Below are 19,419 nucleotides of genomic sequence, written 5' to 3'. Positions count from 1 at the left end.
AAAAAAAAAAAAAAAAAATATATATATATATATATATATATACATATATACTACCTTTAAAAATTGTGAATCACTGTATTATACACCTGTAACTTACATAATATTGCACAGCAACTATACTTAAAAGAAACACAAAAATACACAGGTGCATATTATAGATAATTAGAAAAGATCATAAAGCTATTGTCATAAAAAAATAAATGCTGGAGTTGTTAAAAGACAAAAACATTGATATTCTCCAAATGATAAAGCAATTTCAAAGATGAGATGTGGTTTAACCCTTGAAATTCCAAAGAGAGAAAAATATTCCCAATTAGTGCTTCTGTCTTCTTTTTCTCAATGTTTTTTTTTTTAAAAAAACTGAAGTATAGTTGATGTACAATATTGTGTCAGTTTCAGGTATACAGCGAAGTGATTCAGTTATATATATGTATTTTTACCAGATTCTTTTCCCCTACAGGTTATGACAAGACCGTGAGTACATTTCCCTGTGCTACACAGTCAGTCCTTGCTGCTTATCTTTTTTACGTGCAGTAGTGTGTGTCTGCTAATCCCACACCCCTAGTTTACCCCTCCCCCCTTTCCCCTTCTGCTTTCTTATGAAGTAACTGCTGGATAAAGGGACAGGGAACAATGACTTCTGCTGATGTCACTTACAAAGATATAAAGTGGGTCGTACTCTGGAGCCCGGGCCAAGGCCTCAGGGAGTCGTATGCTCAGGACGGAGGTCTCGCCGGGGAGCTGGGGCGCGGAGTCCTGCTTGGGCAGGGCCATGACGGCGGTGGCTTCGTCCTGGGCCAAGACCAAGGACAGCACGTTAGTCCACGCGCCAGGGCGGCGGGAAGATGGGACGTTCCCGAGGGTGGGGACCTGTCACCTCAGCTCCTGGCTTCAGGGCCCGGGCAAGCTTCTGAGGCCAGTAGCTGGTTGAAGACCTCTGCACAGAGACCGGCTGGTACCTCTTGATCTGGTACAGCTGAGGAACCTGGGGGAGAGAAGGCAGGCGCTCGAAGCCCTTGGGAGGCACTTCCCAGCCGCCTGGGGGTAAAAGGAAGACGAGCGCCACGTTTAAGCAGCAGCTTTGTCAGTGCCGTCCTGGGCCCCGTTCTGGGTCCCAGCACACAGCGGTGTTCACAGTTCCTCGCCCCTGTCTTAGGGCTTAACTCTGCAATACACTGAACACTGGTTCGTCAGTTTAAAACATGCATATTTCACAAGGACCTACTGGACAGCACGGGGAATTATACTCAACATTTTGCAATAACCTAAAAGGGAAAAGGATCTGAAAAAGAATAGATGTGTGTGTGTGTAACTGAATCACTGCACTGTGTGCCTGAAACTAACAAGATATTGGGATTCAACTATACTTCAATTAAAAAAAAGAAAAGAGAAAAGAAATAAAGCATGCGTATTTTCAAAAACAGAAGTGGTCATACACAAAGGCTGACTCACTTTTGTTCACTTGTGTCTTTTCTTCAAGTTTCTAACATATGCAGTTCAGACAGCTTCAGATATGCATACTATATGGTATATCCACAGAATAAAGACCCTGGTTTCCATAAGCCACATTAGGAAAAGAGAATCTGCTACACTTCGCACGTCGCATAAAATAACATCAGAGCAAAACACACAGTATGCTACGTGGCATAATCCGTCATAGAACAAAACTAATAAAAATAGCGCAGTTCAAATTCAAGACTATTCTGTTCATTTCATAAGAAACCCAATTAACAAAACCACATGACAGGTCTAACCTGCAGACTGAAGAAGGAATAGGCCTGCTTGATTTGAATTTCTGAAGGTTTAATTGGAACAGGTCCAAGGCCACCAGGAGCCTAAAATGTGAAAATTCAAAAAAGTGACACATGATCATCGCGGAGCGAGGGCAGCTATGCTTCTATTTCTCCACATTTTGCACGTTACACGAACAGCTCCTCCCTCTAAGTGACCCTTCCCGTGACCACAGCTGCTGCTTCCTGCAAGTGGCTTGGAGGCAGCGTGGGCCCCCGCCCCCCTTGTCTCTTAGGGTGTGATTCTCAGGACGGCAGCTGAGGCCTCTGTCAAAGGATGCAGCCTAACTTCTCCTCTGCCCACTGCGGCCGCTTCCCTTCCACGGGTGCTAATCCCGGAGCACCACCTCACAAATGTCCTGCAGGCGGATCTGCTGCATCACCCAGAGGCTGCAACAGCGCCCCACCTGTGACAGGCACTCAGTAACTACTACGGCTCACCGGCTCACCGAGCTGAGACACCGTCGTCAGACTGATACGATGCAATGCGAATGTGCCACCAATTGTGAGACATTTCCCAATCTCAAAGGTGCTGTATATTTTAAAACGTGACCTTAGAATAGGTGAAATACAGTATTTATGGAATGAATTACAAAATTCTTTATGGACAGGAATGCTGAGCATTCTGTTTTTCATCAACCCTGAGCAGTACAGAAATTTCTGCAGCACTAACTCAAGTACCAAATGAAATGATAAGCTTTGAATTATTAAAAAAAAAAAAAAGACGGGCTCCACAGCACAGTGATAATCTCTTTGCATCCCTATCACTCTTTCCACCCATTAATTATTGAGTATCAGATAATTCTTAGTGCTTGAAAATCTCAGATTTATCATTTCCTAGGAACTAAATATGCTCATCTTTTAAGTCATTTGATTTTCTAATGCGGAAAACACATGGAATTTCTAAAGTCACTCCTGTAATTCTTGAGTAGATTAACCTGCAAGGCTCAAATCATTTTACAGGATGTGAATGGCAAGTTCATTCTTTGAAACCAAAAAACTGTTTTGCTTGTGCCCTTTCACTATCGATTAAAACACACTTTTTATTGCTAACTACGTGAACTTGGGGAACTCGGGCAACATTTCATTACTGGCTCTGTGACCTTGTGTCCCAGGCTCCTTCTCAGCTGTAAGAGGATAAACCTACCATGTAGACTTGTTGAAGATTAAATGAACTGATAGAACTGAAGCGCTTAAGAAACTGCCTGACTCGTGGTCTGGCCACGATCTGAATTATGACGATGCATCATTTGGCTAACTGTCACACTTCTTGCCACCGAGAGGGAGAGAGGGATGGACCTGTGAGTCCGAGGCTGGCCTGTTAGAGGCTGTGGCCGCCCACCCCCGGCCCCCGCAGACCCCACGCACCCGAGGGCTCGGCTGGGCGCGCCTGCCTCTTAGTCCTACATCTGCCGCGGCCCTCAGGCCCTGTTCCCCGGCAGTGTGGCAGGGCCCGGCGGCCTCCAGGCTGGGCAGAGCCTGAGCACAGGCATCCCAGGGGCCAGGCAGGGGGCAGCAGGGGCCACTCAGTTTCCCGTTCATCACAATAACTTGGACGCAGGTCTGACTTGGGAGCCTCTAAGGAGGCGGCGGAGGGGCAGAGACAGGGCGGGGCTCCCCTTGGCACCTGCCTGCGACCCTGATGGAGCCTGGGCCACCGCAGCCCTGCACACCCACCAGCTCGTCGGAGCCCTGGGGGGCGCTGTAGGCCGGGAAGGCGAAGGGCAGCACTTGCTGGGGTGACACAGAGAAGCAGCTGCAGTAATCGTCCTGACTGACCCGCGCCGGAAGGTGTCTGGAGGAATTCTCGTCTGCGGGTGAAAAACAAAACAGCGCTTTGGGAGAATCGTAAGGTATTTGTGCGAAACCACCGTCTCTGGTTGTGTGCGTGTGTGCATTTGCCACACACCAGTTACTGGGTCCTTGGCACACACCATTTCAGAAAGAACGTGTGTGTGTACGTATGTATGTGTGTAGTCTCGTTTTTAGTTTCTCTTTTGTTCTTTACCTCAACCCCTTCTCCGAATTTTTAAAAATTTTATTTTTACTTCCAAAAAACTATAATTCATAGTGAAGTCTCTCTGATGAATACTCTTTGCCCTTGTCATCAAAGAAAAAGATCAAATTTAAGAAGCATGTAAAGACATTTTACAGGTGTCCATATGTAACTCACAGGTAAATTTTACAATTTTTTTTTTTTTTTTCCGGTACGTGGGCCTCTCATTGTTGTGGCCTCTCCCATTGCAGGGCACAGGCTCCAGATGCGCAGGCTCAGCGGCCATGGCTCATGGGCCCAGCCGCTCCGCGGCATGTGGGATCTTCCTGGACCGGGGCACGAACCCGTGTCCCCTGCATCGGCAGGCGGACTCTCAACCACTGCGCCACCAGGGAAGCCCCACAATGTTTTTTAAAAGAGTTTCTTTATTAGAAACATCAGCATCAGAGATAAAATAATATAGGAGGAAAAAGGATAATTAAAATGTAATAAAATGTCCTATATTCACAGCAGCACTATTCACAATAGCCAAGACATGGAAGCAACCTAAATGTCCATCGACAGAAGAATGGATAAAGAAGATGTGGTACATATATACGATGCAATATTACTCGGCCATAAAAAAGAATGAAAGAATGCAATTTGTAGCAACATGGATGGACCTAGAGATTATCATACTAAGTGAAGTAAGTCAGAAAAAGAAAGACAAATACCATATGGTATCACTTATATGTGGAATCTAAAATATGACACAAATGAACTTATCTACGACACAGAAAGACTCACAGACATAGAGAACAGACTTGCGGCTGCCAAGGGGGAGGGGGCTGGGGGAGGGAAGGATCAGGAGTTTAGGATCAGCAGATGCAAACTAGTATATAGAGGATGTCTAAACAACAAGGTCCTACTGTAGAGCACAGGGAACTATATTCAATATCCTGGGATAAACCACAATGGAAAAGAATATGAACATATGTGTATAACTGACGGAATCACTGTGCTGTACAGCAGAAATCAATGCAACACTGTAAATCAACTAGACTTCAGTAACACTTTTAAAAATCCAGTACATGTGATTGATGAAGCTGTGCATTTGTACCCAGCTGACTTCCTAACAGAGAAGCCCGCTGCTCAGGACACATGTGGATGGAAGCGCAGCTGTTCGCAGCCGGCTCTACCTTGTGCTATGGACTGTCCTCCGTGACTGAACCTTTTCTTGATGGCGTCTCTGTGCATGTTACGGATCGCAGTCAGCATGTTCAGCAAGCGGCGCTGAATCACGACCTGGAATTAGAAAGAAGAATGATCTCACACTGTTCGTCGGGGCTCAGTTTGGCATTTAGTTTAGCTGAATTTCCTCAACCACAGCCAGGGGCTGAGGCCACGGATCTACGTGGAATTCCCAGGGAGGGTCACAGTGCCCTGGACGAGGCCACGGGCATCGAGGTCTGGGAAGTGCAGACCCGCCTGAACGCAAACAGAGACCCGGCTGTCGTCTGGCCTTGACCCTCCCAATTTATGAGCCCCAGTTTTCTCATATTTCCAGAGTGGAAAGAGTGACTAGTTCTACGGTCTTTCTTCTCGGTATATCTGAGTCGTGACACTGCTGCCATGTTATTTTCAGAGCTGAAGGACAAACTAAGCAGACAATTCCATAGACATCGGGCAGTGGGTTGGGCGGCGCTCGCTGCACACCGCACGCTCTGCGTCCAGAGCAGGCGCTGCTGGGGGTGAGCGCTCCCTGCGCCCAGAGCTGGGGCCACTCCTTCCCATCCGCCCACGGCCTTGCCACTTATCCAGTGTGAAGAGGTGGCCGCTCCGTGCACAGTCCTGTTCAGGTACTGCGGACACAGTGGGGGGCGGACAAGGGTCCAGCCCGCACAGAGCTGACGTCCTGTTCGTGCGTGTGTGTGGAGTGGGATGGCAGGAGACAAACGAGCACACAAGCTAAACACCATGAAGCAAATGAAGAAGACTAAACACACGGGGGCGTGACTGAGGGGCTGGGAGGGGGTCTGGCCACTGCCGCAGGGACGACGTAAGGAAGGCCTTTCTGGGAGGTGAGGTTCGATCTGAGACTTGAACAATGAGGAGACGCTGGCCTTGGAAAGAGTTCTGAGCAGGGGAAGCAGCAGGTGCAGAGATCCTGATTCAGGAACAAAGGAGACATGCTTAAAGGACAGAGAGAAACCCAGTATGGCCTTGTCGCCTCGATAAAAATTGCGCCTTTTATTCCAATTGCGATGGGGGGCCTTTGGAAGGTTTTCCCAGGGGCAACGTCCGATCACGTCCAAGCTCTGGGAGGCCTCTTCTGGCTGCGGTGGTCCAGGCAGAGAGGATGGGGCTGTGACTGGGCCGGGGGGGTGGCAGGGGCCGTCGGGCTGGGGACGTGTTGGCACATCTAACTGGCAGCACCTGCTGGGGAGTGTGCGGGCAAGACGGAGCCTCCACTCAGAGCCAGGCACACAGCTGCTGACCCAGGAGGACTGGCTCCAGAGTGGCCGGGGCTGTCCCACGAGTGTCTCATAGCCACCTCTGTCCCGCACAGGCGCAGAGCCCACCCAGACAAAGCCCCAGCAGGGACACTGGTTTACAGACAGCAGCCTAGGCTGCAAGCACCGCTTGAGAGATCACCTGCAACGTAAACCCTTGGAGTCTTCTATGTGTTGACCCGCCTGACTTTCATGACAGCCCTGAGAAAGGTCTTACTGGTCTCCTCAGTGACAGATGAGGAAACGAAGGCACAGAGGTCATGGAACTTGTCCAAGATTGGAAAACTCATGAGAAGTAGCATCAAGATGGGAATGTAAACTGGTGCAGCCACTATGGAGAATAGTATGGAGGTTCCTCAAAGAACTACAGATAGAGCTGTGAAATGATCCAGCATTCCCACTCCTGGGCATACATCCGGACAAAACTCTAATTGGAAAAGATACATGCACCCCAATGTTCATAGCATCACTATTCACGATAGCCAAGACATGGAAACAACTTAAATGTCCACCAACAGAGGAATGGATAAAGACGATGTGGTCCATATACACAATGGAATACTACTCAGCCATCAAAGAGGATGAAATAACGCCATCTGCAGCAACATGGATGGACCTAGAGATTCTCATACTAAGTGAAGTCAGTCAGACAGAGAAAGACAAATACCACATGGGATCACTTACATGTGGAATCTAAAATATGACACAAAGGAACCTACCTACAAAACAGAAACAGACTCAGAGACGTAGAAAACAGACTTGTGGTTGCCAAGTGGGAGGGAGGGAGGGGGAGGGAAGAACTGGGCGTTTGGGATTAGCAGATGCGAGCTATTGTCCAAGGGACGGATAAACAACGAGGTCCTCCTGTAGAGCACAGGGAACTCTATCCAATACCCTGTGGTAAACCATATGGAAAAGAATAAAAAAAAGAATATATATGTATAACGGAATCACTTTGCTGTACACCAGAAATCCACACAACATTGTAAATCAGCTATACTTGAATAAAAAACTTTTAAAAACCATAAAAAAAGAAGTAGCACCAAGAATGAAGGGCAAGAGACTTCCCTGGTGGTCCAGTGGTTAGGACTCTGTGCTTCCACTGCAGGGGGCACAGGTTTGATCCCTGGTTGGGGAACTGGATCCCACATGCTGCACGGTGTGACCCAAAATCAGTCAATCCATCCATCCGTCAATCAAATACATTTACTAGTGGAAAAAAAGAGTAAAATGATTATCTAAAATAAAAACGAAATAATTTATTAAAGAAAAGGAGAAAAGAAGGAAGGGCAAGCAGTCTGTCTCCAGAGTCCGTGTCTCCACCGCTGGTCTCCCTGCCGGGGTGGGGGCAGGAGGGCTTCTGCCCCCCAGGCAGCCAGGCTCCAGTGGCTGGGACGAGAGGTCGACAGGCAGCATAAGATGCAAGAGGCACCCCAAGACGGCCAAGCGCTAGTGCTTACAGGACTGTTTGCTGGGGGAGGGGTAGGCTGAGCTGGCCGAAGGACAGGTGTGGGTGGAGGGAAGGGAGATGGGATGGGGTTTCAGGTGGTGTCCTGGGAGAAGAAGAGGACTGGGGCCACACAGAGGACTGGGACAGCTGCGGGGGGGGGCGGAGCCAGGCCAGGGGGCCACCTCACACCCTTTGTGGACTGTAGAGGCCGAGGGGCACAGGAGCACCCCACTGTCCTCTCTAGAAATCACTAACCAGCATCCTTCCATACGGCCCAGCAATTCTGCTCCTAGGTGTACACGCCCCAGAGAACTGAAAACATGTCCACAAACTTGCACATAAATGTCTGTAGCGCCGTTATTCTCACCATGACAGCCAAAAGGTGAGAACAGCCCAAATGTTTCAACCGATGACTAGATAAAGAGTGTGGTATCTCCGTTCAAGGATGAATACTATTCATCCTGAAAAAGGAATGAGGTACTGAAACATGCTACACCGTGGATGAACCCTGAAAACATGTTAAGTGAGAGAAGCCAGTTACAAGAGGCCATGTATTGTAGGATTCCGTGTATACGAAACGTCCAGAATAGGCAAATTCACAGAGGCAGAAAGTGAACAGGGAAGGGGGTGGGGGGTGGAGAGCGACTGCTGCTGGCGACCAGGCTTCTTTAAGCAGTGATAAAAACGCCCTAAAATCCGATAGTGGTGATGGCCGTACTCCACTAAAAACGACTGAACTGTACACTTTACAGGAGGGAATTTTAAGGCATGTGAATTGCATCTCAATAAAGCTGCTATAAAAAAAACTCACTGTTCGATTTCCCTGGGCTGATAACTAAAGAAATCACATTTTCAACCTGGTGCTGAGACTCACCTTGCGCGCTGCTTGCTGAAACCGTCTCTGCGCCCAGAACCCGTTGACCCAAGTGTTATTTACGAGCGGATCAAAATTAGGATGAAATTCCCTGGTTTTCTGTGAACACAAAATATAGGTGCATGTCAGATTTAAATTTTAACTCCTGGCATAAAAGCATTTAAGAAAAATGTTTCAGAGTTGGATCCCAAACCAAGTTATTATTTGTTCTTCCATTTAATGAGCACTTATTAAGCACTTTTGGTGTACACAGCATTATAGGGAATACTTCTTGGGTTAGGGACCAAAAGTGGAAGACAAGATTTGGGTTTCAAGAAATGTACAACCTAGGGACTTCCCTGGTGGCGTACTGGATAAGAATCTACCTGCCAGTGCAGGGGACACAGGTTCGATCCCCGGTCTGGGAAGATCCCACATGCTGCGGAGCAACTAAGCCCCGTACGCCACCACTATTGAGCCTGCACTCTAGAGCTCACGAGCCACAACTACTGAAGCCCACGTGCCTAGAGCCCGTGCTCCACAACAAGAGAAGCCACTACAATGAGAAGCCCGCACACTGCAACAAAGAGTAACCCCCCTCGCTGCAACTAGAGAAAGCCCGCGCACAGCAACAAAGACCCAACACAGCCAAAAATAAATAAATAAATACATTTATATTAAAAAAAAAGAAATGTACAATCTAATCTCATTTTCCAAGTGATTTACAATGCCACATCTATCATATATCAAGACTCGATACATATGTGGATCTGTTTCTGTCTTTCTATTTGGTTTCATTTCTCTTTTGCCTATCTGTATGCCAATAATACCACACTGCCTTAATGATCCAACTTGGTCAAAAAGCTTTGTCTCCTTCAGAGAAAGTCCTCTCCCCCGGTTTATTCGTTTTAAGTTAAAAAAATTCTTGAGCCTTTGTTCTTTCATATATATACGTATATATACATAATATTCATGTTCATGTTGTGTATATATACATATATATGTACTTAAAGAGTTATAAAATTCCATGACAAAGCCTACTGAGGTATTAATTGGGATTGCATTTAATCTGTAGGTCAATTTGGAAAAAGGTAACATCTTTACAATGCTTATTCTCTTCCATAAGACATCTATAAATATCTTTCAATTTATTTAGATCTTTGTTATTGTTTTAATGTAAAGTTTGTAATTGTTAGATTTGCTTCTAGGTACTTGCTTGCTATTATAAATTACATGTCTATTAAAGTATATGTTAACGTTTCATTTCTTGTATATGAAAATACAGTAGATATTCTTGTAGAATGATTTTATATGCAATTCCCAAATTCTCTTACAAATTCAGTAGGTTTAATTAATCTGGCAATAGACGCTTTTAGATTTTCTACAATCATAGTTAATTATATCATATAAAATCAATGATCTTTTTATTTCTTTCTCTCCAATACTTATAACTTTTCTTGTATCTTTCTCTTATCATACTGTACTATCCAGAACCTCTAACACAATATTGAATAAAAGAGTTTGTACTTGCTTGTATATACAGTACCTCGAATTTTTCGCCAATTAGAATGACTTCTACTGTAATTTTTTTGAAAAATCAATTTATGAGTTTACAAAAGCTTCTGTTTCCCTCATTTGTTAAGAGTTTTCTTTTTAGAAAACTGTGACTATTACATCAAAAAAAAAAAAAAAAAGAAAGAACGAAATGTACAGTCTAGAGAGGAAGAATAAAGTCACACAGAAATCAGAACCCTGCGTCGGGTGCTGGGATGCTGCAGAAGCAGGAGGCCAGACCGTGTGGTCCCCAGTGGAGCCCACGCACCGGGGGCACAAGCGTGTGTGGATCAGTAATGACTGGGAAGGAAAGGGTGTCTGGGGGTGTCGTGACGCCGGCCAGAGCCTTGGGCGCTGCAGGTCACTGAACAGGGGAGCAACGTGAAGACAGTCATCGGAAGTGAGTCAGTCTTGCGTTGGCCCGGGCAGTGGGCCATGGAGGAGAGGGCAGAGGGGCGGAACACAAACGATTCACCTGCAGGATGAGCTGAGGGTGAGCCGTGAAGGTGGACCGGGGGATGGCCTCGTGGAAGAGCGATTAGCACAACTGTGTGGCCAGATGAGATGGGGCGGGGCGGGGGGGGGAAAGAGGTAAAAACAGTGCAGGCGTGCAGACCCAGAAGAGAAAACAGAATGGTGGAGGTGGGGAGACTGGGAAGCATTTTTTCGTTGTTAAAATTAAAAATTGGGGTAAACAACAAGGTCCTCCTGTAGAGCACAGGGAACTATAGTCACTATCCTGTGATAAAACATAATGGAAAAGAATGTGAAAAAGAATGTGTATATATACGTGTAAGTGGATCACTTCTGTACAGCAGAAATTCACACAACATTGTAAACCAGCTATGCTTCAAAAAAATTTCTTTAAGTAAAAAAAATTAAAAATTGGGGTTTTAACCAGAAACTATCACATGACAGAGGAAACTCCGGGGGGGGGGCGGTGGCTACTGTCCCCACTTCACGTTTGAGGACACCAGGGCACGAGGGCTCAGAGGGCTCTTCCCGGGTCCCAAATCTGAGGTGGAGCTGGGACCAGAGCTCTGGCGTCTGACTGGCTGTCTTCTTACAAGGGGAGGGGAGGGGGCCAGGAACCCACCCAGGGACCCACCCTGAGGACCTGCGGACAGGGGCATGGGCAGCAAAGGGGAAGAACAAAGGAGACCAAGAGGAGAAATCGGAGGTGTGGGAAGCAGGGGCCCATATACAAGGCTGTTAATTTCAAGGGAAACAACTACAAATTGATGCCTGACTTGTGGATATGTCATAAGAAAAAACACCCCGAAAGGTAAGCAAATTAAAAACTATTAAAAATCTCATGGTAAAAGGATTTCTATAAAATTGTTTATATGCTTAAAAAATAAGCATATAAAGAGCTCCTGATAATTAGATTCCAAATAAAGAAAGTTACTTACTTCTTCCAGGTCGCGTACAACCCGTTTCGGGTGAACTTCTGTCTTGAGCCGCTGGAATTCGTCATCCAAAACAGGATCTCCTCTATCTAGCTGGGATTTTCAATCATCAAAAATGTTAAAATGGAATACAAAGGCACACAACTGTATTTCTCTTTGAAACTGGTAGAAACCCATTAAGCCATTGGTCAAAGGCACGTGATCCCTTCCCTTTCCTGGGTGGTGGAAGTTGGGGGTCTGTCCCTTCCGTGGAGAGGTGTCCCCGCCGCCTGCTCCCTGGCCCCCGAGCAATCTCCCCTACCCCGGAGCCACTGGCACTGCCTGGTTGCTCCCAGGAAGGCCGCCGGGCTTGGCTCAGTGTCTCCCCACACCTGCCTCCACGGTAAGAGGGCCGTGCACCTGCACACATGTGTTAGCTCTTGCCTCTCTGTGGTTTTTATTATTTCTGTGTTAGGTAACTTCTAAAACTAGCTTGGCTTTCAGGTATGCTGTTCACAAACATTTTTATAGACTAAATCGGAAGAAATCTGACCAAAACGTTAACACCCTACTCGAAAATGAGAGGATCTACTGGAGAGAACAGGGAACTCTACTCAATATTTTGTAATAACCTCTAAGGGAAAAGAATCTGAAAAAGAATAGATGTGTGTGTGTGTGTGTGTGTGTGTATGTGTGTGTGTGTGTGTGTGTGTAACTGAATCACTGAGCTGTATACCTGAAACTAACACAATGTAAATCAACTCTACTGCAATCAAAGAAAACAAGAAATAACAGATGTCTACGATGGTCACCAGGGTGGTGAGCTGTCCAGTCTGATTTGCACGCAGCAGGAGGTTGAGTTTGAGACGGGGGACCTTAGGTTCAAAATACAGATTCCGTGGGGAGAGACCCTGAACTCCATGACGACTAAAAGTCAAATAAAATAGAGGGAATTTAAAGACGGGATTGGCAAATGCGTTGTTAGACGAAAGAGGAGGGAGACTTCTTGTACCTCTACTTAGATCTACTCATTTACGATGAACACTCAGGATGGAGCATTACTGGCCGCCGCCCCCGAGGGTCTGGGCCGCGCGGTTCCCATGCCCACTTGCTCTGCACCCTCCCTCCCTCTCGCTTTTGCTCGGTTTCCTGCCACAGGGCGCAGCCTCCAGCTTTGGTCTGGACTTGGCTCTGGCTTCGCTCCTGGTCACCATCTCTGGGTCTCTCTTACCTTCGTGCTCTGCAGCTCATGCCCAGCATTCCAGCCCAAACCGGAGCCATTCCCTGCCTCTAAGTTGGGCGCCTTTCTCCTCTTTACTACTTTCCAAACGCATACCATGTCTTCTAGGAAGCTTTCCGGCTGGATGAGTCCCCTGCTAGCTGGACTCTGAAGCCCCACGCTGCTCAGCAGTGGTCTCGGCGACAGTTACAGGCAGCCTCGACTTACAGCTAACCGAGGGCTGGTTATCAGCCTCCCGTCCCAACTTAACTGTAAGGTTTTCTCTCCTTATATGACATCTTGCATACAGCAGGAATTAACAATATTTAGTGAAATAAATGACATCGAATTAGCAGTGATCCTGACCTTGTACTTGTTGTTTACTCTCTGCCGCTCCTCAGTAAGGTCTCTTTTAAATTTAAGGGACATGTGATCTTTACCGAGGTGTACCTGCCTGGGGAGAAAAAAACCAGCTTCCAGAACCCATCAGAATACCATAGTCGACTTCAGGATGGAGTGTCTTAGCCATACTGCACAGCTGAAGAGGGAGGACACACCGTGGGGCAGAGAAGCTGCAGAGACCACAGCAACACAACTCGGGTGAATAATGTGTTCCACAAGACGAAGCTCAGCTTCTAGTGACACACACCAAAATATTTATGAATAAAGAAACCTGGATGCTCAACCCCAGTCGCCATTAGGGAAATGCAAATCAAAAGCACAGTGATGGACCACTACTGCACACCCCCTTGGGTGACGATTCATGATGATGATGGTGACAACAATCATAATGAAGGGAAATAACAGGAATGCCAAGGAGGGGGAGAAACTGGAAGCTTCGCAAGTTGCGGGTGGGAATGTAAACTGCTGCAGCCGCGTAGAGCACAGCTTGGCCGTTCTCAAAAAGGTAAACATACAATGACCGTACGACCCAGCGATTCCTCTCTTACGCATACACCCAAGTGTCCTGAAAAGATAAGTTCACACAAAAACCTGTATATAAATGTTCGTAGCAGCATTATTTAAAATAGCCAAGAGGTGGAAACCACCCAAGTGTCCATCAACTGATGAATGAATAAACACAATGTAGTATGTCCCTAAAATAGAATCTTATTCAGCCATAAAAATGAATGAAGTACTGACAGGTGCTGTGATGTGGATGAAGCTTGAACACACGAATGGTGGAAGAAGCCAGTTACTAAAGGCCATGTGTTCTACGATTGCATTCATGTGAAATAAGGGGCAATGTCACAGAGACAGAAAGCGGATTAGTGGTCGCCAGGGGCTGGGGAAAGAGGACGGGGCGTGACTGTTTCATGCTTATGACGGGCTTCCTTTCTGGAGGGATGAAAATGTTCTGGAAAAAAGTGGTGACAGTTGCACAACACCGTGAACGTGCTAATAATTTCTGGCTTGTACCCTTTAAAATGGTTAAAATGGTTCATTTTATGTGATGTGAATTTCATCACACTTAAAACACCTCTGGTATGTAATGTACCCGTCATGGAGTCTGATATGTGTTCAAAGTATATAGTAGCAGAGTTCCCTGGAGGTCCAGTGGTTAGGATTCTCGGCTTTCACCGCCGAGGGCCTGGGTTCGATCCCTGGTTGGGGAGCTAAGATCCCGAAAGCTGCACGGCGTGGCCAAAAAAAAAAGAGAACAAAACAAGGATACAGTAGCTGTGGTTTTTAAAGTTCTGGAGAACTGTCTTAGATTAAAGGAAACTAAAGAGATATGAAAACTACACACAAATTGTATGATCTTTGATTGGACCTTGGATTCCCCACTTTAAAACCCAAAACCCCCTGGTATAAGAGTCATTACTGGGACAACAAGGTAAATCTGCATATAGGCTGATTATTTGGTGCTTCATCAATGGTAAACCTCTTGGTAGTGATTATGGTGATGTTGGAGAATGTCCCTGCTTTTAGGAGCTACATGCTAAAGCCTTTAGGGGCGAGGGTTCATGGCACTTGTACCTGCAACTCGCTTTCAAAGGGCTCAGGGGGATAAAGGGTGTGTCTGCGCCTGTGCATTTGTGCGCGTGTCCACGCGCGTGGCGTTAACCACTGACCCTACATCAATGTGTGTGCCTCTTACTGGCGGGGTTAAAATCTTTTAACAAAAAAGTAGGGAGAAAGTATTAAGTGAACAACACATGATCAAAAGTAAATTTAGGGGGCTTCCCTGGTGGGGCTGTGGTTGAGAGTCCGCCTGCCGATGCAGGGGACACGGGTTCGTGCCCCGGTCTGGGAAGATCCCACATGCCGCGGAGCGGCTGGGCCCGTGAGCCATGGCCGCTGAGCCTGCGCGTCCGGAGCCTGTGCTCCGCAACGGGAGAGGCCACAACAGCGAGAGGCCTGCGTACTGCCAAAAAAAAAGTGAATTTAGGGACTTCCCTGGTGGTGCAGTGGTTAAGAATCGCCTGCCAATGCAGGGAACACGGGTTTGAGCCCTGGTCCAGGAAGATCCCACATGCCGCGGATCAACTAAGTCCATGCGCCACAACTACTGAGCCCGCGCACCTGGAGCCCGTGCTCTGCAACAAGAGAAGCCACCACAGTGAGAAGCCCACGCACCGCAACGAAGACCCAACACAGCCCAAAACAAATAAATAGATAGATAAATAAATAAATAAATAAACAAAAAACAAAACTTAGGATGTGATTTTGAGTCTGTTACGAAGAAGCATAGGTGGAAGGGAAAACACGAGGGTTAACAGTGGTCACTGTACTAACAGTGATTTTTTTTTTCCTCTTCTACACTCAAAATCTCCAAGTTTCTACAATGACAATGTGTCCACTTTTTTTACAACGGGGAAAGAGTATTTTTAAAAAATGGTCCTGGGTAACCTGGCATACGCCCTGTTCAACTGAGGCCAGACCCCGAGTACAGGCTCACACAGGATTCTGTGAATTCACAGAAGGGGCTGTTTCTCCTGAGGGGGTGGCAGGGTGGGGACACCTGGGCCGGCCCCAGAGCTCAGGGTGCGTGGCCTGTCTGGGCGGCATGTGGGCTCTTAGTTCCCCGACCAGGGATGGGACCCGTACCCTCTGCAGTGGAAGCCCAGAGTCTTAACCACTGGACCGCCAGGGAAGTTCCTCCAGGAGTCTCCTTTTGAACTCAGTTTAAGAGTTTCTAAAGTTACTTCAGCTGAATCTGTACACGTAGATATGCCTGGTATGATCTGGTCAAAATTTGTAAAAAGGGTTCCATTTTGTTTGCAGGAGCGCAAAGAAGAAGCCTCGCATCTGAGTTTGAAAACCTCCACCGGGAGCCTCCCCGAGCCCAGCCTGCACTGCCGGGATCCCCGGATGGCCTCTGAGGCACACAGCCCAGGACACAGGGGGCTCGGGGTGGGGTGAGAGGTGACGGGGCAAGACCCGGGGTGCCTGTCACCCAGATCGGTCCTGAGCAAGGGGGGTACACTCTGGCTCTGCCACTGGTCATGCTTAGGAAACAGCATGGTTTGGTCACATGAGTTTATTCCCAATAGAAACTTCACTCTGAAACAGAAGGTCCATTAAAGGGGAGAGAATAATCAAAATTTTCAAAGGGCATAAAAAGGTATTACATTTCATTGTGTCTCGTGTCTCATGGATTACCAAAACCACCGTCACTTGATGCAAATAATTGTGCGATATTTACCACTTAAGGTGATTTCTGAGCTCTTCGTAAGTGTTCTGTCTGACTTTCTGTTCGAAGAGTGTTTCCTTCATCTGTCTTGTTTTTGAAACCTCAGTGCCTTGGTCCAAAACTGAGGGAGGGAGCAAACACGATTATACCAGCAATCAAATCAGAATCACTGGCTGAGAGAAAAACACATTTCTAATGGCAAAACAAAACAGCGATCTAACTGAGTTTTGCTGCTGCTTCAGAGTCTGCCCGGGGCTGGTTTACGGAGGACCAACCGCTTACCTTCTCTTAATTCTTTAATCTTCAATTTTCCTGGTTCTTGGTTTAGAACAGTGGCCACAGCAAATGGATTCGATAAATCTACTGGAAATCTCAAGTTCTGATATTCGGTTTCCTGAGACCAAACCAGGAGGGAAAAGTCATTATTTGCCTTCTCTGTCATTCCTTCCATCGTGGTTCACATAACGCCCACTTTACCTTAATCTTGGGAGGCTTTGCCTTTGCTGGCAATCGGTGAAAATGTACATGTGTCCTTGCCTTTTCTGGAGGAACAACTACTTTCCTAGAAAGAGTATTTAATCTTTCAAATTCTTCTAACCTAGAGTTGAAAACAGATTATTAAATTAGTATGTAATGCAACAACTCAAGGCTCCTAATTTTAGTTCTTTCCAATAATACCATGACTTACAGGCCATTAAATATCAATACTATATCTAAGCTAAAAATCAATCTGAGTGCTAAAACAGTGGTTTACTAAAATAAATGCGAGGTCAGGATGACAGAGCATAATCATATACAAACAGCTGCTCGATGGCTGTTTTCCTCATGTTCTCAAAGAACATAACAAGTGGAAAACAGGACATGCTGACAAATGCTCTCAGCACCCAGCAGAATTCATTTCTGGGCTGTTGGATTTCCACAGCTAAATTTACTTACCGCATTGAAAAACTCTTACATTGATTTATGTTCCTAGTAAAAGAATAATTTTTCCCACTGTTTGTAGCAAGATCTTTAAAAAAAAAAGTGATCCAGGTTAATGTTTGAGATCTTTTCTGTGAATGAAAACTGCTTTAAACATAGGCAGGTATAGACAGGGCTGCTTCCGTGTCTGCAGAAGCTGCTTATTCATCATGAGATGTAGTAGAACCACGTATGTTTAGAAATGCTACCCATGAAAGCATTTTCTTAAGCAAGAACGTGTGAACACGTGTTTGGTGGGATGACACGTGTCCATGACGTTACAGAGGTAAGATGAGAGACTGCGACCATTCATGCATTCTGACATGCCAGGTGCATTGGCCTAGCGCCTACTGACCCGGCCCCACTGCACAACACGGGCTATAGGCCTGCGATCCCAAACTTAACGTGGCCTGTGTGAGAGTCCTGAAAGGTCACGGCACGGGAGAACCTGTCCACACTGACTGACGCGCTGTGAGGTGCAGGGACAAGTGAGCTGTGGCCCGGCACCTGCATCTCAACAGAGCTCTGATACCACCTCTGCTGTAAATATCTGGGAAACAACCCCAAACTTCTGAGGGTGTTAAAAACCAGTCTCCTAAAGCAACCATACTCCAATGAAAATTAACAGCAACAGCAAAAAGCCCAGTCTCCTTAGGAAGTCTAATTGCTAGTGTCAAGGATGGAAATGAGAAAACGAGAAACCAAAGAGTTATGTGGAATTGGCAGTGCCAAAGTCAGGACATACATGAGGGCATCCATCACGTACCCAACTCTGAAACAAAAAAGCAACCTATGTCACCTTCAGAACACACTGCAGCTGGGCCACTTTTCACCTTGCTGGTGGAATGTCTGTTCTAGCCCCACCTGCAGCCTGGGGAGACACAGTCCTGGAAAACATCAAGAGTGCTCTAAACAAGACGTTAAACTCCAGTTGGGAAACCAAAACATCAGTTAGGAAAGGTCTGCTCCCACTCTCCTACGGAGCCTGGGTCGCGCACTGCGCCACTGTATGTACGAACACGCCTGTGGAAGTCAAGGTCAAAGAGGGGCAAGTCAACGTCCCACTCAGGCGATGCCGTTAAGGAGGCAGTTTGTGTGTCGCAGCACGTGACCCGAGCTGGCCAGTGGCGTTCTGCTCGGCCAGTAACTGACACCAGAAGAATGAGCACTGCTTTTCAGTTACATCCAATGCCACTTCTTCATCGGCTGACTCATGTTAGCTCTACTGTGGGAACTTCCAAGATTTGGGTTCAGCGGGCCACACGAAGAGTCTATAGTTGACTTGAGCTGCTTTGGCTCTTTAGAAAAAGAATAATAACATAAATATATAATAAACCGTGGAGTTAGTTCTTATTTTGATACTAGGTTGTTACTCCACTTTATTTAATATGCCTAACGATATTACTGTGTGATGTGTACCTGTGCATGGAGGGGAGAGGAGAAAATCAAACTTTTTCTTTATCGTTTTCAAAATATTTGTAAGGGTTTTCCAAGGTTGGGGTTTATACTGTGAAATTTTCCTTTCCTCAGTCATCTCTTCCCCTCTTGCCAGAAGCAACTACGGCTCCAAGTGCAGAGCTGTCCTCTGCATTGCTGTTGTATCTTAAGTGTATTTTATGAAGGTTCATCGTTTAAATAAGTTTTTAAAACTGACATAGAATTGACAGAAAACAGTATATTAGTTTCAGGCATAGTAAGTACGCTTTTGATGGCATTCTGCTACAAGAAAGAAACACAGAATGGAAGGAAGGAAGACCTGGGGTTTTGAAAAAGTTTGAAGAATACACAGAAGCCCCCTAAGGCAGCCGTACTTTAAAGCCATATTGGGGTAGCACGTGCCGGTGAAGACACACTCGTATGGTTGCGAGTTGAACTGTGCAATCCACAGCTGCACTTTTATCTGTGCGATCCCACACTGAAAGGGGGTAAACGTCACTGTCACGTCCATCTTCCCGTTCGCTGGTATTATTCCTGGGAGGAAAGACATGAGAAAACGTGATGCGTTCTCTTCCTGCCAAGTCCCAGCAAAGAGGCTGACACACACACACACCCCCCACACATACCGTACACACACACCCCA

General features: G+C 46.5%; 1 protein-coding gene across 1 annotated transcript in view; it reads right to left on the bottom strand.

The window, feature by feature from the left end:
• CFAP221 (cilia and flagella associated protein 221) overlaps positions 1-19,419 on the bottom strand; it is an 89,110-nt gene that overhangs the window by 21,266 nt on the left and 48,425 nt on the right. The window contains exons 8-19 of the mRNA XM_027099182.1: positions 19,151-19,310; positions 16,857-16,977; positions 16,662-16,773; positions 16,392-16,500; positions 13,109-13,196; positions 11,548-11,637; positions 8,603-8,701; positions 4,965-5,070; positions 3,468-3,601; positions 1,755-1,835; positions 878-985; positions 658-792 (exon numbers count right to left, since the gene is read on the bottom strand). Of these exons, the coding sequence (XP_026954983.1) occupies positions 658-792; positions 878-985; positions 1,755-1,835; positions 3,468-3,601; positions 4,965-5,070; positions 8,603-8,701; positions 11,548-11,637; positions 13,109-13,196; positions 16,392-16,500; positions 16,662-16,773; positions 16,857-16,977; positions 19,151-19,310 (1,343 nt within the window). The remainder of the gene's footprint in view (positions 1-657; positions 793-877; positions 986-1,754; positions 1,836-3,467; positions 3,602-4,964; positions 5,071-8,602; positions 8,702-11,547; positions 11,638-13,108; positions 13,197-16,391; positions 16,501-16,661; positions 16,774-16,856; positions 16,978-19,150; positions 19,311-19,419) is intronic.

Source organism: Aethalodelphis obliquidens, unplaced genomic scaffold (genome assembly GCF_003676395.1).
Source record: "Aethalodelphis obliquidens isolate GAN/ISIS:26980383/991018 unplaced genomic scaffold, ASM367639v1 scaffold129, whole genome shotgun sequence".
NCBI lineage: Eukaryota > Metazoa > Chordata > Mammalia > Artiodactyla > Delphinidae > Aethalodelphis > Aethalodelphis obliquidens.
The sequence above is the reverse complement of the archived record's forward strand: the minus strand, read 5'-3'. Positions and strand labels throughout refer to the sequence as shown.